Source organism: Mya arenaria, chromosome 2 (genome assembly GCF_026914265.1).
Source record: "Mya arenaria isolate MELC-2E11 chromosome 2, ASM2691426v1".
NCBI classification, from domain to species: domain Eukaryota; kingdom Metazoa; phylum Mollusca; class Bivalvia; order Myida; family Myidae; genus Mya; species Mya arenaria.
Genome location: NC_069123.1, coordinates 35,643,441 through 35,670,461, shown reverse-complemented (window position 1 = coordinate 35,670,461; position 27,021 = coordinate 35,643,441). Strand labels below are relative to the sequence as shown.

Below are 27,021 nucleotides of genomic sequence, written 5' to 3'. Positions count from 1 at the left end.
GCTATTTGCGATTGAATAATGTTCAAATGTGAATCTGGTCTTTGTTTCTAAATTAAAGAAAAACACCTCAATTTCAACAACTCATAAATATGATATTTTACCTTTTTACTACCAAGACTACATAAAAACATAATGGTTTTGCTTAGACCTTCGACAAAAAAGAACCCTTTAAATGTAAAAACAATTCAAATACGCTATGTTGACGTCTATATGAAGCTTCATAAATGAGTGCATTAAATACAGCCCTGGAAATGGCAAGGTTTGTGGTGTAAGGTGTTTCGGCTCATCAGCGACACAAGAGAAACAGGTAGGCTATTGAGATTTTGAACCGCATGTGAAAAAATAACAGTCTGATACACATCGGCATATACTACAAACTTATATTGAATGCGTCAAGGAAATAACCATCGGTTTGCATACAAACTAAGTTTCATTCGTGTATATGACGTGTGGTGACGGTTACATGTAATTATCTCACAATCATAGTTTATCTTCAATATGTTCGATACTGATCAAAATGTATTATTGTTGTAGCAAGACTTTTTTAATGATTAATAACTAACACTGTAGGGATACACCCCAAACAAATGATACCCGCGAACATCGCTCAGGAATTTGATATGTGTTCTCCAGACATTTCCACACCATCGGTTGTCTGTGGAATCAAATTCTAAATTTGATTTACCATGACAAGACAATAGCCAGGCATATGTAAATCAGCATTGATTTATAGCCTCACATAGCTAAAGCCTTATTCTAAGATAATGTAGTTTGTGCCCTTGTACTAAACCATTCTTATTGACTTATCCTCTACCAATTATATAAACGGATGATGGTTCACGGTAACAATAGCATTTATAAGTCAAATCTTCAAATTTTAGTCAGCAAACGGTCAACTGCCATGTAAATATGAATATATTGACAAATCTTTCTTTTTACTATGTTTAGCTGCTCTCATATTTACTTACTGTATTCTTATTGCAGTGGTTTCTCTTCCAATACAATGTGACATAATGAGATTGAAAGGTCGTGCGCAGCAACCGTAGTGCGTCCTAATATCAACCCCAGGATTTTTTTAAAAGTGAAGGCCAAAATCAATATTTTTCTTTTTTTAAATTATTATATTGCCCATATTTCATTCTAACTGCACTTATTCAAAGAATGTAAGGGACAAACAAGTGAGATGTATACATCATAACAACAATAAAAGTGATTCATTGGCTGGTTAATTGTGAAATATCAGTCTCCTTGATTGTATGAAACGCATGCAGCTATACACTAGTGGCATATAAATCAGAGTGATGAAAGAGAGGCGGTTTTTTGTGTTTCTTTCCTTATTCAGGTTAAAAAAGCATGCTCGCGTTTACATCCGACTTAATGGGGCACAAGGAAGGGTCACAATATGAGTAAATGCCAGAATAATATTATGTTTATTTATTTTGACTTTATTGATCAAAGGAAACAGAAGCATATATGATTTGAGTACAGACAAAAAAATATTAGCGAGATTTTGGCGCATGTAATTGAAGAATTTGTGGCTACGTAGATATTAAAAGAGAGCCCATGTATCAAGGCCAGTATGTTTATCCGTACACAAAAAAAAATTTCTGTTCATAATTAAAGTCAAAGGAGTAAAACATGATAATGCATTAAATAAAATATTATAATTTTTCATCAGCCTTATAAACAAATAAATGACATATATTTATACATCGATATGCTGCATAACAAGTTGAAACGAAATGTCAGAAAACGTTAACGAATGCAAGTTCCAAAAGATTCTGTTCTAAAGAGGTCTCAGCTAGGAAACCTTGGTCGATCAAAGAAATGATCAAGACATTCTTGTTTACGTCCTCATTCCTTTTAGATGTTTGAGTACAAAAAATAAATGAGATTTGAATCGACGGTATCAAAAGTACAAATCAAAATATGTCCAAAGAATATAGCATGCCATTTGCAAACTGCATTACAATGTAATGATAGTCATAAAATCAAGAATAAGTAGATATATAATTATATTAACAAATACATAATGGGTATAATTCATAACATAACAACTGATTTGCAGTATTCGTGTACTTTAACGTCAGTTGTTTGAGAGAGAAAAAAGACAATTATATAGAAAACCGTTACAACCTAGCAATCAACAAAACCTCAACAATTCAGACAAATTTGAATTTTATTTTATAGTATATTGCTATTTTATGTTAACTATAAATGAATGATAATCAGTTTATCTCCGATCTGACCGCGTTGATTATAGATCATTAACTTCCATTTCTTAATTATGCATGAAAGTGCAGGTTAGTTTTCAATATTTAAATTCGCCTCTTTAATATATTTTCATACCAAGATTAGCATTCATTTCTAGTCTCTTATTGTATAAATATGTTTTGTTATCACAATTTAGGTACATCATCCGTTTGCTGTTATTATATTGGGTTGTAATTGTAGTCGTTTGTAACTTTTACTTTGAGTTGCAATGCTTATTTTATTGATTTATTATCATGAAATTTGTATAATCATATTGTTGTATCGATAAGACTTCTATAAACTATGAAACAACAAATGGCGGAATGGTTTTCGTAGTGTTAACATCATGCACACACACACACACACACACAGTCACACACACTCACACACACACAAATGATTTGATTTATTTTTTTCATTATTACAAGATGAAACAATGAAATAATTCAATTTGAAATATCAAAATCAATCATTCAAATAATTTTGAACACAAGTTGCCTATATATATATCTGAATGAATACAGCAAGTTTGTTTTTTAGTTAATCTTGCCCAAATTTCTCGAAAAGTCTTAATCTTAACAGGCTTAAGTAGCTTATATCAATTAGCCAACATACATACTTTAATTTGACTTTAGTCCATAAAAAATTGTTTATTGCTATTATCATGAAGACAATTCCTATTCACAGTCTACAAACTCTTAACAGTAAATATAAGGAATATTTTAGATCAAAAAAGCAAGCCTAGCTTCTAAGCCCTGTATAAAGGGACTTTAAGAAGTTTCGAGAAACTGGAGCATGGTCTGAAACTAGCACACTGTCTAACTTGTCATCACCTTGCTTTGAAAAAAATATCTTCAAGCGAGTACCGATCCAATACTAAGCTATCCATTACTTACCATGGTGGTGGGAGCGGCCCCATTAGGAAACTGTGGGTACCCACTAGGCAGGTATCCAAATGGCCCTTCACGACCCTCCGGACCGGGCTTGCCTGAAAATATAAATGGGTGGATTGTAAAAGCTAATTTGTATCATCATTCAATCACGAAAACAAACACCAAACTCTACTACACATTTTGACTTTGAATTTTTTACAAAATTTATTTTGTTGTCTGTGCTTAATAGATTTCCTGCACTGCAGGGCTTTGCGTTTTATTGAACTTTAGTTGAAGAAAATATATTTCAGCTGCTCATATTTCATAATTCTTAAATCAAAATGCATTTCATACATTTTATATTGATCTGAAATAAAATAATGAAACTGCAGGAGATGACAGTATTCAGAAAATAAATTCTGACAAATTAATATCTTAGGAGAAAATCTAAGTGACAAAATTCAAAGAAACACAACAAATAAATCACTAACCAACACCCAAGACACCCCATTAATTGATCAGCGTAAGTATTTTGCTTTCATCCTACTTTTGCCATGAATTATGAATCTTAATGACAATGCCCTTAGAATGCCAGTGTAATAATAGCAGAATGGATTCAAGAATTTCATTTTTTAATGAAAGGCAAACATTCTAATCTTCGATACCATGACAAGATGAATTTAGCAGATTCGCTCTGATGACCGTGAAGTATGCAGGAGAGTAATTTTCTTCAACTTGATGACATCACTATTGGCCAAAGTAAAATCGACTTTTAAAGTCTCATCCGCAGATGTAAGCCAGATTTGGAAAACAGTGCAGGTGGTATTTTTTCATATACCATGTAGAACATTCCAATTTAGTGCCATTTTGTGAATTTTCTATCTATAATTTCTCAAATTAATTAAATGTACGTCAAAAAAATTGTTGGCACTGGGATGAAAATATCTTTTTCTTATCAACAGGGAGGATATCGACCCTGAAGTGTCACAGGAAGTGGGTCAGTGAAAAACAAAGGCGGGGGAAAACCACAACAAGAGCTGCGGCATCATCGTCACAGCTCTGTAGTGTACCAGTCTAAATGAAGTAACTGGCATTGTACCGTAACTGGCATTGTACCAAAATGAAGTCCTTGGGGTTTTACTACCTATGTCCTTGAAAGAACCAGTATCTGAAGTATGGTTTAATAAAAGATGAAATAAACTAAACAATCCAAACAAGATATACAACCTATAAAACAAGAGCTGTCACAGAGACAGCGCGCTTGACTATTCCGCTGCTTTTCAGTATATGGATTGAAAAGTTTTGGCGAAACATGCATGGATCACTGTTAGATTAGATTTCAATGCAATACATGTGCCGAGATATTTACATAGATTGAATTGGAAAATATTTGAGGTGGTACGCAAACTTTAATGTAAATTCTAAGTCGAAAAAGGGGCATAATTCTGTCCAAATGCTTGATACAGTGACCTCCTCCTGTGTACAGGTTGGGGGCATGATGGTGAACAAGCGTGTGAAGTTTCAAAGCCAGATGTCAATGGACTTTGAAAATATTTGAGGTGGTACGCAAACTTTAACATAAGTGGTTACGCCGACGCTGACGCTCGGGTGACTAAGATAGCTCTCCTTATTCTTCGAATAGTCGAGCTTAAAACATCACTTCCATTTATAATCATACAAATATGTGCATACCAAGTTTGAAAACTCGACACCTTGTTGTTAAAAAGTTATTCATCTGAAACAATAGTGTGACATTGACAATGCAACTGATGCTGGACAGAGTAATACCAGAGTCTGATAATCTTCTTATGTGATAGAATAATGCCAAAGTTCTGTTACAATTCAAGATACCTTTCCATGGAAAGACAACAAAACATCAAAAACTTAATTATTTTCTTTGAAGTAAAGATATTTGACCTGGATTTGCCATGAAAGAATGTCCTGAACTTGTCCAAGCTTTTAACGAGCCTTCTCCATAGGTGGCAGGTTCGGTAGATGGTGAACAAAAATTGTTTGTATATCTCTGCCACCTATGGACCATCTCTGGCACAGATCACCATTTTGCACCTGACTCCCTGACAGGCCATCAACGGCTAACATGTGTATCAATCATCAAATCAAAGGTGATATGAAGAACTGTACCTATGTATGTAGTAGGCCACCAGCCCTGCCAGACAACTATGTATGTATCATTACTGGCCAATGTATATATCACTCTGGGTAATGTATGTACCATTACGGCTACCACCACCCCACAAGGTTTCAGCCAGGTGTGTTCATAGGGGTCAGGATAAACATGCCAACACCTGGTCAGACTCCCACAACGAATAATACTCTGGGTATCCTATGGAAGCTGGGGGCATTTTTGTTGAGAAACCTAGGAGCATTTTCCTACATAAGATGTGACAGAAATATTGCACTGTTCATAAACCTCAAAGGATTCTTCATTTCTTTGCTGATGTCATTTTGCTAACTAGGGACCATCTGATAAACGCATTTATCCTACAATCGCTTTTTCAAAGAAGTGTTTTGAGAAGATATACTATTTCAGAACTAAGAGCTTAATATTGGTCATTTTATCTGAGTTAATTTGATTTTGTGATTAAAAAGTTCAATTAAATTGGTAACCCAGACATTTATACTATTTTACTTAAAAAATCTTGATCTTGCGAATATTTTGTCATACACCTGTTGATAAGTTCGCCCAAATGAAACAACATTGAATTCACACAGGACCACTTCAACCTGATGCCATCACATTCCAGTTTCTCAATTGACTTTGGGGCATAATTCAAAAGATATGATTAATATCTTAAATGGTTATGGGAGTATTAAAAATTTCACACGACACTGACCACTTGAAATCAAACACTAAAACACATGACAATGTTTACAAAATACTATTTATAGAAATACAGTTTTATTGCTTTTTAATAGTGGTACAATATCTTTCGAGGGAAACAAAAAAGCATAATTTATGATGATCATCCGATGAAAAATCCATGAGAAAGTTTCATTTCTCTAAAACGTTCTGAAGTATTTCCACTCAGGTCACTCAGTATTACATTGACCAAGCCCTGCTACTACAGATAAGTTTTATTAAACAATGACGGGGAATTATTATGACACGCACTTCAAACAAGTATGCAGATTCAAATTGAATGTTAATCTTTTGCATTGTAATACACGCACGCATGTTATGGGCAACAACAAAAACACAGTTATTTAAGGCATTTTGTAACCAAAAAACTAAAAAGTATTTTAATGAATAAAGCATTAAAAACTGTTTTAAAATCAACTCTTCTGTTAAATAAATTTTTTAAACTATACTAAAATTTGATACATTTTCAAGCAAAATAAAAAATATCATTTACTTTTATATCACCCTAATGTGTGTGCAATTGTTTGAAGGCTCAAACATTAAACAGAACTGCTGTAAAGGTCCCTTGAATGAAACCAAAACAAAGTCATATAAAAACCCATCCTCTGCACTCAAGCGTATTCATAACTTATTTGATATCATTTATGTTATGAATACCCATGGGTGCTGAGGATGACGAAAACCATGTTTCTACAATATGACGCAATACTTATTTTTCCTAATAATGGCACCAGTATTTATTAATAAATTATTTCCTTTCTTTAATGCTTAGTGGTTTTGGGCCGATCCTTAGCGACAACTCTTTAACAGCCTCCCACATGTTTTTGTGTTTTTTCGATTACCATAAATTCTCCATAAACATGTTGAGTTCACAACAAACCCTTGGAATGTTACAATAGGGAAATGGCACTTTACAATATAGTTTATAATTTGTCATATTCAAGTATGCACAAATCATTAAAACATCACAATCGCCTCATAACAGTAAGTAGCTGAGACAGTAGCAGATCCAGTGGGTGCTGCATGCACCGCGCACACCCCCTTAATTGTAAAAGTTTACATTTATTTCAAAATAAGAGTAAAAGAAATAAAAAAATGTCCAAAATGAATCATTTCAGACTAGAAATTGTAAAAGGGGAGTACCCCCAAACCACCCTGCCAACACTTATAAATAAATTTTGGTTCTGAAGGAGATCGCCAGTCAAAATGGTACACCCCTCTAACGTCACATCCTAGGTCCACCCCTGTGAGAGGTACTGCAGAACATAGTTGGTGTGAGAAATTGTGGATGTTTAATTTTTTAATAGAGTTACTATTTATTATATTATATAACATTGCATTTGTAATAAGCTGAAATTCATTTGCATCAAATTATTGTTTAATCTTTCAGACCATCAAAAGAACGAAGATTTTCATTGTCAACATAATTTAATACTGGATATTTTCCTCTTCAGTAATTTTTTCTCCATAATTTATTTTTCTGTCATTTCCAAAACAATTTCAATACACAAACTGCATTACGAAATCTTTTGGTGAAGCATCTAATTGCGTTTAAGTTGCAGCTTAATTTTCTCAGCAATTAATGCGATGAAGAGCAATGTAAACATAGTGTAAGCAACAGAATTAACAAACGCGGAAAGGTAGACTAACAAGATAGGAAATTCATCTTACAGCACATAAAACAACTATCAAATTTGTCATTGATGTGCAGCATACTTCATTCTGCCACCCAACACGAATATTGTCATGGTTCATCCAATGCCGCGGGCTCATAAAACACACAAAATCTTTGTAATACGGTATAACTGTCATGGCAGTTACTCTGAGTAGCGCACAAGAGGCATAAAACATCACAACAGATTGTTAAAACGTAATAGTCATGAACTATAAAGGATGCACAACTTGTCAATTTTAAAACAAATTTTGGAATTCATTTGTCACCCCAAGAAAAGTTAAACACAGTCATTTGTTCAATCAAAAATCTTGAGAGGTTGTTAGCCATGAAATCTTCATTTTTAGAATAAAAATATTGAATTTAACAAACAATAAATAAATATTAGTCATTGCATCAGAAAGCCAACAGTGGCCTACAGAAATATCTTAATTTATTAATAATAGCCAATCCATTGTTCTCTTTCCCAAAAGGCTCCCAGGCAACCTTGAGAAATTTAACAGCATATCACAACGCAAACTACAGGATTAATAATCTAAGATGCATGTGTTGGTCACATTTTACCCCGGAACCTCTTTGATAACCAAGATAAATCTTTAATGAGAACTGATACAAATAGTCTGCCATTTCCAAACAAGTAGTCCCCCACCACAGCATGTACCCTCAGGTCACAAAAATAATTTGAACTTGGTCTCCAGATTCTGTGGATTCAGAGCCGATCAAACCAATACCGCATGTTTTGCTTGTAAAATGCATGTAATTGCGACCACAAATTTATCTGATGGTACATTCACTGAAATTCAATGAAATTTAACTCCACATCAATACCATGATGCCCTAAGACTTTCCCCATGACTGAGACCAATAATTGCTCCAATAATTAGCATCAACTGTAATGCTCATAATATTTTTCTACTTCATTTTCTAAATCAGGCATGAAACAATAACTTAAGCTTTTATCAGCCATTGATCTCACACTATGGTAATCAATACTTTCATAATTATGATGTTTTACCAGTCAGTATGCTTTTATGCCGATTGTTAAGGAACGGTAATTTGATTTTTAATATTTTATACGAACAATGCGGTTTTCCAAGTAAACATGCAGGTTTTTTTTACTTCTACAGCTGCTACAGTAAGTGCATTATGGTCTCACCACTAAAAACTTATTTAAGAAAGATAAATATATTTAAGTGCGCTCAGCTTATAGATAATATTACTAGCTGCATTCAGGGGTTCTAACAGCTGACAAAATAATGTCAATCTCGGAAAAAAAAGCTGGGGTTCTGTTTGAGTATAAGGGGTTTATGCCCAAAGCAGGGTAAAGGGGGTTGGTAAGTCACCCCTTATGAAATCATTTTCAAATACATTTCTATTCCTTTTAAGGCACTTCTACAGATTTTGATGCAAATGTCCGAGCAAAAAAAACGGGCGGGCAGTCTGTTCAACATCCGAAAGTTAAAGCTCCTCCTTTCAGGATTAATTCTGAATTCTTTGAATCCCTGTGCGGTATATCGTTGTTTACAAGTGTACTAGTTTACGAAGAACCTTAGAAATCATACAAAACGAGGTCACGTACATTCCATATTGTAACTTGTCTCTTGTTCACAGAAACTGTCTTTATAGCTAGCTTAGAGGCACTGAAATCCTTATGAAGACTATCCCATTCTGGACGGTTCAAATAGAAATATTTTGGTTTTAAATCGGGAGCTAATAACCCCGGCAATACTATGCAGTCTTAAATGCAGCAACAGGCACTATACATTTTTGGTATACGTGAAATGGCCTAAATATTTTCTTGGACATTAGCAAAGTTTTAAATATTTTTAATTTCCATTTTATATATATATACATATATATATATTTAAAATTAAGTTTCTACTTTTAGCAGTATTGTCTTTAAAAACAACTCGTTATAATCCTTTATTAGCTAATTTTGTTTGAAATCTTGAACAACTACAGCTTATTTAAATCAACGATTGGCAAAAGAAAAAAATAGTTCACATTGAAAAAGCCACATTAAATTCTCACATTATTTTTTTCCACAACATTTTTTAAGTGAATTTATATATTGTTTCAAACATGTGAATGTGATGCATTGTCATTTGTTTGTTGTAAAATGCTTTGATCTTTTTCACAAAATAAATATTTGATTGATACAGAAATACCAGCAATCAATTTTATGCCACCTTTGCAACAAAAATGCATCAAATGAGCAGCAGAGAGAAAGATCTAAAGCAGATGAGGTTTTCTACACAGATGAATGCATCTTAAACAAAACAAGAGGCCCAAAAGAGCCTATGCTCTACTGGCAACTTTTGTGGTCATATCAATCCAGAGCATGTATGTATGGGTAAAAGGCAACAGACATATAGTTTATGTTTTGTGTTTGGGTTACCTGAAAACGTAGCACGTTCAACATCTGAGCCCAGAAAGTATTGTAAGCAGATTAGTTGCATGAACTATTTTAATATGTGCCAAGTAAAAGTCATCTGACCAAAAAAAATGCTTACAAAACTGTACTCATAGTAAAAATTTCTGTAGTTTTAAAAAAAGTTGGTCAACAGCATCCTAGGACAAGGTTGATCAATTTGAACAAACATTCACAATCAATTGTGCTGAGATGGATGCACGAACACACAAAAATATTTTCAAACCTTTCCAGATTTATGTTTACCAAACCTGTGAACCCTGGGTGTGGCCAGTAATGACACCAGGTGCATAACTTAAACATTCACAACCAATTTTGTTATAAAGATGAATGCGCAAACTACAGAACTTAAAGCTAAAAAATGGCCTTTGGGCTTTCAACAAGAACAAGGCAGAGTAATTCACAAAATCAGCTGCAGAAGCAAAAAGCAAATTGTCTCTCAAAATCCTAGACTTGCAAATTGTCTCCCTTAACTCTAGACTTGAATTTATTTTCGAAAGGAACCGAGCTCTAATTGATATCTAGATACTGTCCAAGTTTCATCGAGATACAATCAAAACTGAAGACTGTATCGTGTTCACAACCAATTGTTTACACAATAGCATTTTTTTATACTATCAAGGGCCATAATCTAGGCATGCATGGGCGGATCTGGCTGGTTTTCGAAAGGAACCCAGCTCTAATGGATATCTAGATACTGTACAAGTATCATCAAGATACAATCAAAACTGAAGACTGTATCGTGTTCACAAGCAATTGTTTACAGACGCACGACCGCACGGACGCACGACCGCACGGACGCACGACCGCACAGATGCACATACTACATACACATTACCATCGCATAAGCTCTTCTGGCCTTAGGCCAGTAGAGCTAAAAACTGTCTAGAGATCATTTGGGGCCATGGTTTATACTAAGACAGAGTTGGCGTGATCATATGGGGCCATGGTTTATACCAAGACAGAGTAGGCGTGATACATGGGGCCAATTGGTTTATACCAGGATGGAGCAGACGTGATCATGTGGGGCCATGGTCCATACCAAGACGGAATAGGTGTGATCATGTGGGGCCATGGTTTATACCAAGACGGAGTAGGCGTGATCATGTGGGGCCATTGTTTATACTAAGACAGAGAAGGTGTGATCATGTCGGGCCATGATTTATACTAAGACGGAGTAGGCGTGATCATATCGAGCCATGGTTTATACTAAGACAGAGTAGGCCTGATCATGAGGAGCCATGGTTTATACTAAGACAGAGTAGGCGTGATCATGTGGGGCCATGGTTTATACTAAGACGGAGTAGGCGTGATCATGTGGGGCCATGGTTTATACTAAGACAGAGTAGGCGTGATCATGTGGGGCCATGGTTTATACTAAGACGGAGTAGGCGTGATCATGTGGGGCCATGGTTTATACTAAGACGGAGTAGGCGTGATCATGTGGGGCAATGGTTTATACTAAGACGGAGTAGGCGTGATCATGTGGGGCCATGGTTTATACCAAGACAGAGTAGGCGTGATCATGTGGGGCCATGGTTTATACCAAGACGGAGTAGGCGTGATCATGTGGGGCCATGGTTTATACCAAGACGGAGGGTGTGATCATATGGGGCCATGGTTTATACTAAGACGGAGAAATATATACAGTAAATGACAACTGTGAATACAATTTTGACAGTATTAAATGATTTCACCTCATAACAGAACTTCCAAAACATATTTGGTGTACTGTATAACTTCAATGGAGTTTGATTAGAAAGATACCAATAATAATTAATGCTAAAGCTCCACTCTGTCCAGTCCATTTTCTGCATTTGTAGCAACCAGTGAAATAGGGAATCCCAAACCAAAGACCACAACAGACATTTAGAAAATCATCGAGATGACAGTCCTGACCAGTAAATTTTGACCAAGTCTAAGTAAAAATTGTAAAGGGTTTGATAAGTCAAACCGAACTTGTTTTTCAGATTTTTTGTTTTGTTTTGTAATAATCCACGCTCGTTTCGCGCAAGCACACATGTAACAGATGTTGTTCTTTTCCTGGTATTATTGTTTCTGTTTACCCAAGGATAATTAGTGTAGTAATGATAAATATGTGTAATACGTAAAAATGAGTGACATTATCAAAGGATTGTAATCACCAGAACGCATGAACAGTTCAAAACGTAAAATGAAATGAAATTAGTTAAATTATTACAGGACCGCAGACTGCATCATGGGTCTTCAATCAAATAGTTTCTGAAGTTATTTGTCAGACTGAATCGCTTTCTTTCCGACTAACAAAATTTTCAGATGCGGTTAGACCAAATGACTAACGATTTTCCCGAACTTTCAAGATGTCTGCCACAAGAAGATGCTGCTACAGTACAGTTAAAACAAGTAGATAAGAGATCATACAATTACAGTGAAACAAATTCAACTGAGTCAATATGGTGTTACTAAGATCACAAACTGACTATATTTCTATAATCAGGCCTAAAAAAAAGAAAAATATTTGTTTCTGGTTACATGCCCAAAAAGATATGGATATGTAAGTATTTTTTTATTCGTGAATTTATTTTAAATGAGGCATTAAAAATTAATGTCAAAAGGCATTCTTCTTTATTACAGTGGTCGAAATTAGCACTACCCCATCAGGTGACCGGAAACAAACCTTTTTTTAGGCCTTTAGGAACTGTTCTTAACTATTGTCAGTTGAATCTTAATCCATTAACGACAAACACATAGGCACACCCAATACAGGCACACCCCATACAAACTCTTGACCAAACTCCTGAAAAATACTTAGAAAGGAATAGCATCACATATTTTAATTTAAAAACCGTCCTTTGAACCAAAATAGCAATGTGGGCCAAATACAGCACCATATCAGACCATCATGAACTCTACGGAAATGAAAACCATCTGACCACACTATAAAACAACAGCCCTGTATTAAACCATGCTCAGACCCTGGCCACAGTGCCATATGATTGCAAAATAAACTGACAATAACTGGTAATACCCTCCAAGCCCTGATGTCATTAAACTGTTTGAAGAATACACAGTGCTTTTTTCATGACTATTCTCCTTACACCTGACAACGCCACAAAAACTATTTTACTTCTCGATCATGGAGGCCTCTCACAAATTGTAACCATCTGATCATGGACATGGTGTTTTTTTACGCTAGAATTCATCCCCTAAACATTTCTATAAGTCATGCGGTTTCTTCTTTTCTTTTATGAAGGTCTATCATCTCTGCAACAGGACTTCAAGTGCTATTTTTTTTAAATAAGATTCTAGCATCCTTAGCTCAAAGACAGAGAAAATTCTCTGACAGAGGCCCTGAATGGAAGTTATTTGAACTGCCAACCTTGTGGTCATCTAAGGTATTCGATAACTCTTCACTGAAGTGAGCAATGATCATTCACTAAATGCAAATAAAACTAGCTTAACCAGAGAATAAAGGAATGAAAATCAGTACTAATACCAGCCAAGTATTACAATCTGTGATGGGACCAACGTTTGTGAACACATAAACAAACACGGTGTGGCAATTTCTTAAAAATAATGGGTCATCTTATCAACAACAAACATACAGAAAAATATGGTAACGATGGTCAAGAATTTTAGATAAAAAAAATTAAAGTAAAGTCAGAGACTTTGTAATTTAATAATATTACATTCAAATTTCAATTCGCTGTGTACTGTGTGACCAATCAAACCATTCTTGGAACTTCCAATTTGAAAAAGAGATTGTATAGGGTACAATTGATGATAAGAGTGTCATATTGTAAGTCTCCAAGTCTCTTAGAAATATGCCAACAGAATCAGCAGGTTTTTTTTCTGCAAAAACAAGAACTGCGTGTTTTACAAAGCCTACGGAGCCAATGCTGTAGCAACATATCAAAGGAATTCTCGCGTTTGAAGTTCAAACATAATCTAAACCCTATCTTTGAAGAAAAAATAAGATAAGGCTAACATCACATAATTTGGTGATATAAGCACATATAAAATAATTAATTAACTGTATTCATTACCGTTATAAAGGCTAAATGAAAACTGTTTGATAATGCAATACTCAATTTCTTATAAACAATTTATACGCAATAAGGAGTCTGGCGAATAAATTGAAAACAACAACGCAGGATCAGCAAGTGTCTACATGAAAATTAATGCAATGGGTTCAAACAAATAGCCACCAGAGCAATATCAAAATAAAGGCAAGAATGAGTAAAATGGGGTTACGCCTATCATGAGGACCTGTATGGTTTTTTTTACGAATTCAGGGATGCGATTGACCTGGAGCTGAAGGGCTTAATTAAACCATTTTAGCAATGAGACTGGGAGTAACTGTTGCATTTGAGGGTAACATTTTTTGAGGGTAAGCTGGACCCAACACAGACCACCCTGGATATTAAGAGATATGATGATCCGGGGTGGTCCTGGGTGAAATTGAGATGACAGTCTGTTGACAGTTGCAAAACATCGGACCAGCTGGAACCCATAACAAATGAATATGGTGTCAACATGGAATACCCGGTGCCACCACAGACTGCGCCGGAATGACCCTGACCAACATGGTGACAATACGGATGATATCCCAGACTGTCCCAGATCAGCTATAGACCACCCTGGGAGATCCATTTTCAACAGGACATTACAGATTGGCAAGGATCAACCAGTGCCAATATGGACCTTCCTGGATGCATCAGATCCGCAGAAATACTTAAATCTTCAGACAATTCACATTCCTGAAAGTTTAAGCCTGGTCTGATTCTGTCCTCCATTTTACAAACTATAAATTAATCAACACTACCTTGCTCCATAACAAGACTATATTCTTTACAGCTTTTCTTTAAAAAGCTCTACATGCACAACATGGTTCATCTAACAGACTATTTATCAATAAAATTGTCATTCATTCTTATGCATGGCAATGCACTGACAGAAGAAGAGACCCTTTCATTAATGCAACACCATTTTTGTCATATTTCGGACTTTGCCGTGGAATCAGTAAGTAGAACCTTTACGGCCATTAAAGCGCGTAACGACTGCATTCAACATGTTCAAAGATCGATAATTCCCTATCTCCTCCCAGTAAATGCATGGCAATTTGAAAACTGAAATCAGCCATGTTCAGCTAATATGATTGAGAATCAGGGGGAAATGGGAAAAAACAACTCTGCCATATTTATTTTAGATGATAAGAAGAGATCAAAGGGAGAAGCCATCACTCCGATATAATAGTCTCTGTTACCACTGCTGCATACCAGAACAGAAAGCTCATAAAATTGAAAACAAGACTTTTGCTCAATAAATAACAGCTCTTGGTATAAACCAGACTTGACAGTTTTAGTTCTGACCATGAATTTCTTAAAACATTAATGGAATATTTCTGAAAATGTCAAGAAATGACATCATTTTCTGTAACACACATTACAAATAAGTAACAAGCTTCGACATGGTTTGGATATGATCACAGCATTCAAATAAATACCAATGTTGATCATCGAGCGTAGCATCCCTCTACCAAATGCCAAAAGCCCTTGACAATAACAGAACGCCAAGGCCAAATGCCAACAGCCACAAAGGAGAAAGAAAAAAGTTATACACCACAGACACCAATGCCAACAGCCACTTGTCCGCAACAACTGAAGTACACCACAGACACCAATGCCAACAGCCACTTGACCGCAACAACTGAAGTACACCACAGACACCAATGCCAACAGCCACTTGTGCGCAACAACTGAAGTACACCACAGACACCAATGCCAATAGCCACTTGACCGCAACAACTGAAGTACACCACCGACACCAATGCCAACAGCCACTTGATAAAACAACTGAAGTACACCACAGACACCAATGCCAACAGCCACTTGTCCGCAACAACTGAAGTACACCACAGACACCAATGCCAACAGCCACTTGTGCGCAACAACTGAAGTACACCACAGACACCAATGCCAACAGCCACTTGACCGCAACAACTGAAGTACACCACAGACACCAATGCCAACAGCCACTTGACCGCAACAACTGAAGTACACCACAGACACCAATGCCAACAGCCACTTGACCGCAACAACTGAAGTACACCACAGACACCAATGCCAACAGCCACTTGTGCGCAACAACTGAAGTACACCACAGACACCAATGCCAACAGCCACTTGACCGCAACAACTGAAGTACACCACAGACACCAATGCCAACAGCCACTTGTCCCCAACAACTGAAGTACACCACAGACACCAATGCCAACAGCTAGTGAGCCACTTGTCCACAACAACTTAAGTACAGACGCCAATGCCAACAGCCACGTGCCAAGGACAACTCAAGTACTTCACAAATGCATTAAATGACAATAGCCACTCGCCCGCAAAACCACAAACGCCAATGACAACAGCAACTAGCCCACAACAACTAAAGTACACCACAGATTGACTAACCCACAAAACTACCATAGGCCACCGCCTCATGTGCCAACCTTGAAGCCATAACAGTATATCATCCTTTTTTCGAAAACAGACAAGATAAGATAATGATGCAATGCAGAAATAATTGAATACATGTACTCTTTCGCAAATATTATTTTGAAGGTTTTAAAGCTTCATTTTGTAATGGTAACAAAAATGCCATGAAAATTCAGAAGATATAGAATATTAATAAATTATTTTCTAAACATTCTGTACTCAGTTTTATTTCAGTTCAGATAACACTAATTAGTCCCTCATGACCATACCATTATTTTCTGACTCAAAATGAAATGAATCAAATATTTTCCCCAAAAGCTATTATAAGCATACCTCAATATTATTAATTCTTCCCTTAATGTGAAGTATTAATATTCATATTACATGTCAAATTCTCAATGAAAACCATATGTTTAAGAGTTTTACCACTTGGCCGTCAGGGATTTATTGTTTTTAGCAAATTACACATGATGTATGGATACTAAAGTTGCGGAGAGGGCTCGAAACAGTTCAGGACTTTCCACACCTCGCCCAAACTTTTTTCAAGCCCGAGGTAGTTGATTTCCCATTTTATTGGACTTTTATACCTTCTCATCATGTATTCGGCTGTAAAGCAAATGAGTATCTCGCGAATAAGGTACATATAAATTAATAAACTCGCAAGGTGGTTCTCAAATATCTGGTGAAATGTCAGCTTTAATAATATTTCTAATATAAACTTATAATTAAGGGCAAGTAATTATAGAATAAATTTATTTGAAGGATTTTTTCCAATCTATGGGGAATATTACCTTAGCCATTATTATTCCACAATTAACAACAATAAAGAGACTTTTATTATAAATAAAAAAAAAAATCTGATTGGGAACCTTAGATTTGGCAGCACAGCACACTTCCAGCAGACAAAAGGGCAGTATGGCATGGCGACTTGGTCAAAATAAATAGATTTTTTTTTTAAAGTTTATCATATGAGTATATTATGGACATTGAATGCCAACAAAAAGTTTTCCTTCTTGGATGGGGCATTATAAGCCAACATACTGATAAGCCAAAAGGCTGACCCTAATAATGATTATCACTATGCCAGGTTCTTTAAGGTGTAGAAAAAAAATATCATTTCCCACCTGCAGTTGTAATTTTTGCTAAATACCCTTTGATTAAACACAAAGCGTAACATTAAATGTTCTTGTTGAAAAAGTTCAACAGTTTACGTGCCTAATTATGACAAATTCTGTGTGTGGCACAGACCGAACATAATTAAACTACTAAAAACTGCAAATAAGATCGGTGTGTAAAATAAAGAAAGTTTTAACAAACATCTTAAGGGCATTATTGACAGTTTTAAAAGTAATGATTGTCTTGGTGTTTACCATTGGTATTAGGGCTCGCCTTTGAAGTTTTATAGACATTTGCCGCTAGGTAAAAATATGCCCAGATAAAATGAACTGTGAACTTTACTTGGCCAAAGGAGAAGGCTACTTTTATCTTAAATTCGTTCTTAAAAAATCAATATGATAAGACAAAACATTTTATGATGGTTTTTATATATTTTGTACATAAATAAACATTCAAAATTTACTTATTTTCAAATTCAAGCAATTGAAAATTTATACAATCCATTGTCAATGTCAATATATTTCATACAGATGTCAAGACACCTGGGCATATTTGATAACGTTTATATTAATTTAAAGTTTTATTACCCTGACCCATCATTGGAGGAATGGTGAAAGTTTCGCACTGAAGAGCTGAATGCTATGGATCAAAGGATTGAATAAAAATTATCACATTAACAGAGACCAATAAATAAAATATTAGCAAAACTAACAGATATCACATAAGGTCATAATGTCCCCATCCAAAAACAAAGGATTTTAAATCATATCATGGGGTATATTGAAACGAAATTGGTTTCTGGTATATCACAGCCGATAGACCCCCGAACCCGAAGCTATTATCCATTCTTTGGCCAGTCACCTGTGGCTAAATGCTGATCATCAAATTTCAGCTTAAATATCATTCAGTTGACGAAACATCTCGTGGATTGGAGTAAAATTCATTGTGACAAGTCCCTTCATTATTTTTCGGAAAGATTATCTTACATCTTAGCTCAATTGAATGCGCTGTGATCAAACGCCGACTTTGAAGGCTATCTGTTCTTTATTAGTTTAAACTGTTGATTTTAACGAGTGATAGAAGCAAAATAATTAAAACCAATTGTTTATTAGAAACAATTACATTTCAAAGGACATCATACCCTAAACCATGTTGATTAATTTTATTTTTAACGAAAATGAAATTGATTGTATACAGGATTGTTTTGTTTTAGAGAAAAATAAACACAAACCGCAGGTTTTCCGGGAGAGCTGAAGTGTTTACCATTAATCATCATCGTTCTAAGCATTTTGCAATGTGCGCAATTAGTATGTTCATTTGGAACTTCAAATATAACTCAAAATAGTAATTTCTAATCATTTGGCCATAACCACATCAGCCGTTATTATCGAAGTAAATGCAGATTACCATACATGCAGGTCAATATCATTGATTCAAGTTGACAAAAAATATTAAATATAACGAATTGAAAGCAGTCGCCTGAGCGAATATAATCAAAACATAAAAATAACTTTAAACGTGACGCAAGCGAAAATGTCACAAAAACACAAAAATGCAAAATATTGCATTGCAGATAGTCATAATTTGCTGCCAGTTGTAGAACCTGCATTTTGATGGGAAAGTAGGGTTCTCTTTCAAGTCTCTGGTCCGCAGATTTTCCTGTGGGGTTTTAGGGTAGGTTCTAATTTAGTTCCCACACTAATTACTAGGCAATCAGACAGCTGCAGAGTATGATTTCTGAGAAATGAGCTGAAAATTACACAAAATTACTGGTCAAGAACTTGCAAAACCAGCGTCTAATAGCTCACCTAAGGCTTATAATTACACACATGCTAAAAATTTGCATATCAACATACATGTTTTCATCTGTTAACTGTGGTAACAGATATTCTAAATTCTCAAAACATGAAAGCAACAACACTCAACTACTGTCAAAAAATTGTCGCTGTTAAAATATAGTGTCTGCAAGCAATGTGCAAATCTGACAGGATAAAACATGACTCAATTAGTAGCCGAGCAATATAAGTAATTGATACTAAGTAAGGTTTTGACACTGCTGTCCGTCTTTGCATGAACGCTGTCACAATTGACAAGATGGCTGCCCATTTTGTTGTCCAAAATCATCACTGGACATGCATTTACACATGTAAACCCCAATTTTGTGTGCATGCTATGCTCTAATGGTGCGATATTTCTCTGTCAACTGTCAGAAATGTCCAAGAGTTCCAAAATCGCATCGCTTATTATAATTAAGCTGTGTACAATTTTGACTAGCCATAAATTCTTAAGAGTGTCAAAAGGTATTTATGATGTTTGTTAAGAAGATAGATCTAGGCTTTAGTTATAAACATGATGTTTTGTTATTGCGTTGATTTGCAGACTTAATCATCTCGTCGGCGCATGATGTTTATGTCCATACGCATTCATTAATTTTGTTATGAAAACTAAATTTCAGACATCTGTAATGATTAATTTCTCTTTTTCTTTTTAAAAAATGACCCTGGTTCTCGAGCCATTTATTGTGCAGCACATTGTCATTAAAATCCAATGGAAAACACAGGCCCACGGACATTTCTAAACAATTCTTACAATGAGAATTTTGTGCCGAAGTTTTCTCAGAAGCTGTCATTAACAAAGCACCTGTTGCTCAGTTCGTCCAGATCAAAGCGAGAAAAACACATGCTCGAGACCTTCCAACCAACTACAAACACACATGTAACGGGCTGCTTGTAAAATCAGCGGCTCATTTTTTTTTGTTTTTCATTTTACAAACCATCTGGCTGGTGCTTAGCACATGGCTAATGAGTTTTCGTTATTATTGGCAATATTTTCATGTTTTATTTCTTTACACTCTACGGATCCAAGACAATGACATCATACAGTTATTGATGTGAAGTTTTCTGTGTGTTCCAAATATTACTGAACAACCTTCATTCAATACCGTATTTGTTTCTATAAAAAAGAAAATCTCTACACACTCTGAAATTACAAAAATGGTACAAATGCTTAAAATATTCATTTTATTTCATTAATACCCCACACTAATAAAAGGCACTTGAAAATCAGGGATTAACAAAACTGTAAATGGGAACTACGTTCTTTAACAAAACAGCCTATTCAGAGTCTATAATATTCGATTTAGCATGCAAAACAAATTTTGAATCAACATTTTATAGAAATTAACAGAGTGAAAAGGTTGAGTTTACATTCGATCCAGGTGCTCAAAATATACCGAAATAATATGTTCATAGCTTTATTTAGCCAGGTCAATATCGTCTTGTAAATACTTTCATTTCCTTTGTAAAATTGTTGGTTAATGACTCATACAAAGCTTGAACAGCTACAAAAATGTTGTTAATATTCATACAAATAAAAACTAATGACACTGACTAAAATAAGTTTATCTCGGCAGGATAATCATCGCTGGTAATCGGGTGGAAAATATATCATCAAAATATTATTTTACTTTCCCGTGATTTTCAAACTAGTAGAAGTATCAACATCTTGTTTACATTTCATAACATTCTGACAACCTTAAATCTTGATGTTTTAATGATTAATAGTCTCTTTAGTAATATTCATGCAGCTGATTAAATGTAATGGCTCTTTCATCTTACGGAGAAAAGTCTTAAAAACTGTAGAAATTCTCAATATCAACTGTACAGAATAAATATGGTGTACATGTGTATTCAAAATGTCAACAAAACAATTTTCTTCATTGTTTCAACAAATATATATTATGTTGTCCTTTTTTCTTACAAAGATTTATTGATTTATTGACATTATATAAAGATTTGTGTCCAAGTAAAAGATTTTTGTCTGCTGTCATAATTTACATAAAACTGTAATTACTATTTATATATATATAAGAGTTATTTAAACAGGTCATAATATGCTGATCGCTTGATCGCTTCATATATTTTTATTATTGACAGAACATGATTTTACGCACCATTAAAAGTAATATTATGGTACATTCTGCTTAAGACTATTCATATGTAACAAATTATATTTGAGTAAGAAATTATTCACTTCTAACTTATGAATACTGAAAACATTGCAGCTTAAAATTAATGTACATGACATTCATTTTTCAAACCAAATTTATGTCTAGGAATTAAATATTGTGCAAAAATATATATATATATATATATAAATAATATTGTCAACGTAATATAATAAAATTAATGTGAATATATATTTCAAGAAACTCTTGGCGTCATCGCATAATTCACCAAATTCAAAATGAATAATGTGTTTAAGAAACTACTTCAGTTTATTTACAATTAATTAACACCCATATAAACTCGGAACTGGTTGTTACTTGTTTATCCTCAAGTATTTGTGGATTTTTTTTAATGATTCTTACGCATGACTGTCAAACGAGTGACTGTGAAACACGAATGATACATTAATGATAAGCCAGAAAGTGCCGTCTTTATATGCAATAAATAACCTATCCTAAATACTGTACAAGAAATCTTTTAGCTGTCAAATGGTTTAAAAAATATTCAAGTTAAATAAATATTACATAAGCATAAATGTTAAAATAATATTCTGTCAATACAAAATAATATGGTAATACATTAAATGTCAAAATAATGTGACAATTTACCATTCATAAAAATATTTGGTTATGTTTCAACAGAAAATAATTCAGTGCAAATATATATATATATATATAAATACATAATATTATATGTATTAAAATTGATACATTAATTTTGTAGAATGAAGTATCACCTAACTAAAGTCTTATAACTAAGTACAGATTTACAACTTAAGGGGGCGAAAAGTTAAATTATATTCATGGAGGCAAAACTAATTTTTCTCAAACACATTGTTTGTCTTTCTTTGTCTCTAGGATAAAAACAAAAATGAAGATATTTCAAAGTGACAGTGTATGCTGACCCAAGTTGACCCTAGGCATGGTATAGCCATGTAAATCACAGCAAAATTAGTAGGTGCAATCTATTACAACTTCTAATGAGCCACTGGCCATCAATAAAACGCAATTAGCCTTCTCCAGTAATGGGGAAATTATGTGTATACATACAATTTACAGTGGTCAGTTAATGATCTTTTCAGAGATAAAACACATTAAAAGTGACTTTATCAGCCATTTGAAATCTATACTTCATTTTCTTCATACCTTTTCATAATATTTTAAAAACATTTTCATTATCACCAGAGGCCTAAATTAAAATAAAGCTGTCTAATAAAATATCAAATTTGACACAATGATGTGTTGTATGTTAAATGGTATTTTATTATTGTCATTGTAGACAAACAATACAATAGCCCTTAAATCAACACCAGCATCATGAACTTTATGATTCATCAAGGAAAGTTTACAGATAGAGAGACATATCCACACAAAGGTGACCCCATTAGCAGATCAGAAAAGAGTACTTATCCTTAAATTAAGACTTATACAATTGCATACAATATAAGTGAGCTCAATGCTTCGGCTTTCTAAAATGAGGCCGTATAAAATTACTTGAGGAAGGTATAATGTCAAAAATGAACAAAATATATCTCTAGTTTCGTTTTAATTACAACACCTTTAGGTGTATATATCTCTATTTCTAAGCATGTGATTATTCACTTCTTAAACAAATGAAATTCAATCGATAAATTAACATATATTCCCATTGATTGATACCCGCACAAAATCCTTCTTTCTACGCCATTGAAAACCGCACCCAAATGAACACACCTGGCAAGTTGGATTTCATGACACCATTTCAAGCCTTTTTATTCAAAGTCAAACGAAAACCATCCAAATCTAACCATCAACATTCGAGAGCCAATAAGGTCCTATATAATAAATTATATTATTTCTTATAAAAACCCTTTAAAAAAACAATTGATCGGGACATATTCTAAAAGATTCAAACATGGAATAGAGCAAATTTAATGTGCAAACGCAAAGAAATACTTCAAACATTTTGCTACTTCAAAACATGTTGTTTCCTAACCATGCCTTAGAAATTTGATAAATGTGTAAAAGATAGGAATTTATGCAATAACAGTGCCATGTCTTTACTTACTATAGTTCTTACGATTTTATTTGATTTCCCATTTACGAGACTCATAACTAAACTCGCCCGCACGTGTTATGATAAATGAGTCACCTTAATCAGCCCAGTTTGTCAGATTCGTTGAAATCCGTGCTGAACCCTGACCATATCTTTCAGACCAAAGCATGATCCTGGCCATCGAAATTCAGTTTTGTTTGCTCTCCTAATCCTGGCTAAGACCAATGACTGGCATTACTGGATTAACATTCAGTGCCCTCAAAATCTGGAGAAACTATCAAACAAATCCATTTTATGAACTACTCAAAGTCTTGTGATTCATTCCTCAGGACAAAAATCTTAGGTGACTAAACATAAATCATGAAATGAAAAATTACCCAAAACTTTCAACTGACAATTTTTAAACCACACAAAAGTGCTGGTCTGAAAAAATTCTGTGACAGCCCAATATAGAAACACTTGATATAAAAAAATACTAAACCATCTTGTCCTAAATCAAAAACATTTACACTTACATGAAGCGACTGCAAAGGGGAACTAACCCATGATTATGAAAGATGGAGCATTGGTCGAGCGCTAGATAATATATATACATATTATATAATATTATGTATACATGACATATTAATATCTTCCCTTAGTGGGGGCTGTTACTTAAGTTTGTGGGCAGGAGCAAGTTCATTCTAACAATTGTTAATGTAAACAATATTACATTATAGACAACATGTCATTTTATATATATATGTATACAATTATTGCAAAGAAGTACATGTATTGAAGATTTCTTTAAAAAACATTTGAATGGAAGCCTTCTTAGTTGTAATTATTACAACCACCCCTTTTTGTACGGAGCACTTCAACCTGTTATGGTGTCGTGAAGTAAAAAAAGCACTTTACTTCAAAGACTGTACTGTGCCCATATTATTGCGATACGTAATCTTATTTTGTGCTTTGCTTATCATTTAATATACTAAAACTGTAAAGATCATCTATCTCATGTCTTATTTTGTAAGCTAAATTGTGGTTGCGCAATTCTCATGGAAACCCTCTCAGGTGCTATTTAAAACAGTTCCAAGATCAAAAACCTTTCATTTTGAGCCAGAATTACATGAACCGTATACCTTATTTAGAAAAAATGTTAACTGCAATACTTGCATGCCAAGGATATTTGCTTCAGTGTTTAACGTCAATTTCAATGTTTTACGTCATTATTTTTGCCAATGAGATTCCCAATCCCATAAAATTGTTAGAGCGTTTATGATCACATTTATACTGTGTACAATGGTTCAAGTGGTATTCGGGTAAATAAGTGTTGATTTTATGCGGAGTTATGTTTCATATGGATTATGTATCATGAAAACTCTGTTTAAAGTATTTTATACCCATAATTATTGACATTTTCAAAATGTTCCATTCCTTCAGTTTCCTTAACAGCGTTTACTCCTATATACACAATTTGTTTCTTAAAAAGCAATCCAAAGAAGGTAAATAACAACATTAAATAAGGTAACTATATTGATATTAAAAAATGCAAGGCCTGTCGACAAAACCAAAACACTAACAGCCCTCATAGAAGATGTTGACTAACTTAGCAGCTAAGCCAGATAATAGAAATACAAATGTATGGCAAGTTCAATTTGGACAATGATGAAATTGAAATGTAAGAATCTTTCGACCCATAGTTGACAGGCAATAACAGCCTTGTGAGCCACAAATCAAAGATCAAAGTGAGATTATCAAACTAATCAGTTGAGTACTTGTGTCCATGTAGCATTGCATAACTGCAGATGCAAAGGCACAACCTTTGCATGGCACAAACATGCATATTGTTTTACAAAGAATTATAGAAAAACACCCATATTTCAGCCCCAAGTAAATGCACTTGATAACGCAAAAAGTCCAACTGAGATATATGTACAGTTAACTATGTCAGAAAAAAATCAAAACATTCTTCCTGTCTTTAGACCTAACAAGATGATTACTCTGACAATTAAAACATAATTAAAATCCAATTTGAAATGCTTCTGTAATTATGCATAAATTGTATTTGTAATGCTTTTACCCTAATTTTTATCATGTTCATCGAGCTAAGTTTAGATAACATTGATCAACCTAATGAATAGAGTATCAGTTCCACTCAATAATTCAATTTGACAAAGTTTGTACTACAAGGCTATCGAATATCCCCAATGATACATTCTTCTGAAAGGTGACACCTGATGAACATACTGTACACTCGAGCAAAAAAACGTATTGACATAGTAAACAGAGTGACAAACGCCTCGACCATGACCGTAACAAAGGTGCAATTCATAAAATCATTAAACATAACATTACACACACCACTTTCGAGTTAACGAAAAACTTTCCCATGCAATTGGATTGCACTGACACAGGTGTAAACACACATTTTATTGCTGCCAACATTCGACATTAAATCCCGGCATCAGATTACACGATATGGGAAGATCATGAACTGCCATGTATGTTCCAATTTGAGCTGAAGAAAACACTCCTTTGAAGTTGATCTGTGTCGACCTAACTTACCATCATCAACCAGACGCGGGTCCTTGCTGTTTCCGGGATATTCTCCTACTTTGTTCTGCAAAGAAAACGAGCAACAATTTTAGGGCGAAACTAGTGAAATCTGCTTTAAAATGATAAAGGAAAGTGTAAACATGCATAATCAGGTTATATATAGCTCAAAACATCAAAGAGAAGTGTTGACTCAGACGATAAGTTTCATACCTCCTCGGTTTCGGTCACCAAACCCAGCTTATCCTCCGATAAATTCTCCGACGATTTCTTTTCATTCTCCTCATCTCCTTCGTGTCTGTACACTTTAACTTCATCACTATCATAAATGTCATCATTGCCGCCAGAATTCACATGCGGCATTGTCATCTGTAACCTATATTTGTTGTTATTTTGCACAAAAACACACAATCTTAACACACACGTTTTGAATCCGCCATGAAAATACAGTGTAAAGACATTCACTATTCAATTGCCCAATTGGCAGCGAGCACTTGGTGAACTGACCAATCGCTGAGCGTTTTACAAGTCTAACGTAATTGATCGAGGCTCCGAGTGGGGGCGCTCTGCAAAGATCAAAGTAGATCAAAGGAATTGTTTTTTGTAGGTTGATAGATACACAAAATGCTTTACAAATAGCGCGTTAGGTCCATATCGCACAGTTAGAGTTGTTGAATACGTGTGTCACACAGTTTGTACAATATTGAGCAAAAAGCAGTCAAATGTAACGCATAACTAACTCGCTTGACTGTT

General features: G+C 34.6%; 1 protein-coding gene across 1 annotated transcript in view; it reads right to left on the bottom strand.

Annotated features, from left to right (window-relative positions):
- Window positions 1-26,776, bottom strand: part of LOC128214558 (protein pangolin, isoforms A/H/I/S-like) — a 104,465-nt gene extending 77,689 nt beyond the window's left edge. The window contains exons 1-3 of the mRNA XM_052921091.1: window positions 26,482-26,776; window positions 26,281-26,335; window positions 3,150-3,241 (exon numbers count right to left, since the gene is read on the bottom strand). Coding sequence (XP_052777051.1) covers window positions 3,150-3,241; window positions 26,281-26,335; window positions 26,482-26,637 — 303 coding nt within the window. The 5' untranslated portion in view covers window positions 26,638-26,776. The remainder of the gene's footprint in view (window positions 1-3,149; window positions 3,242-26,280; window positions 26,336-26,481) is intronic.
- Window positions 26,777-27,021: the final 245 nt, after the last annotated feature.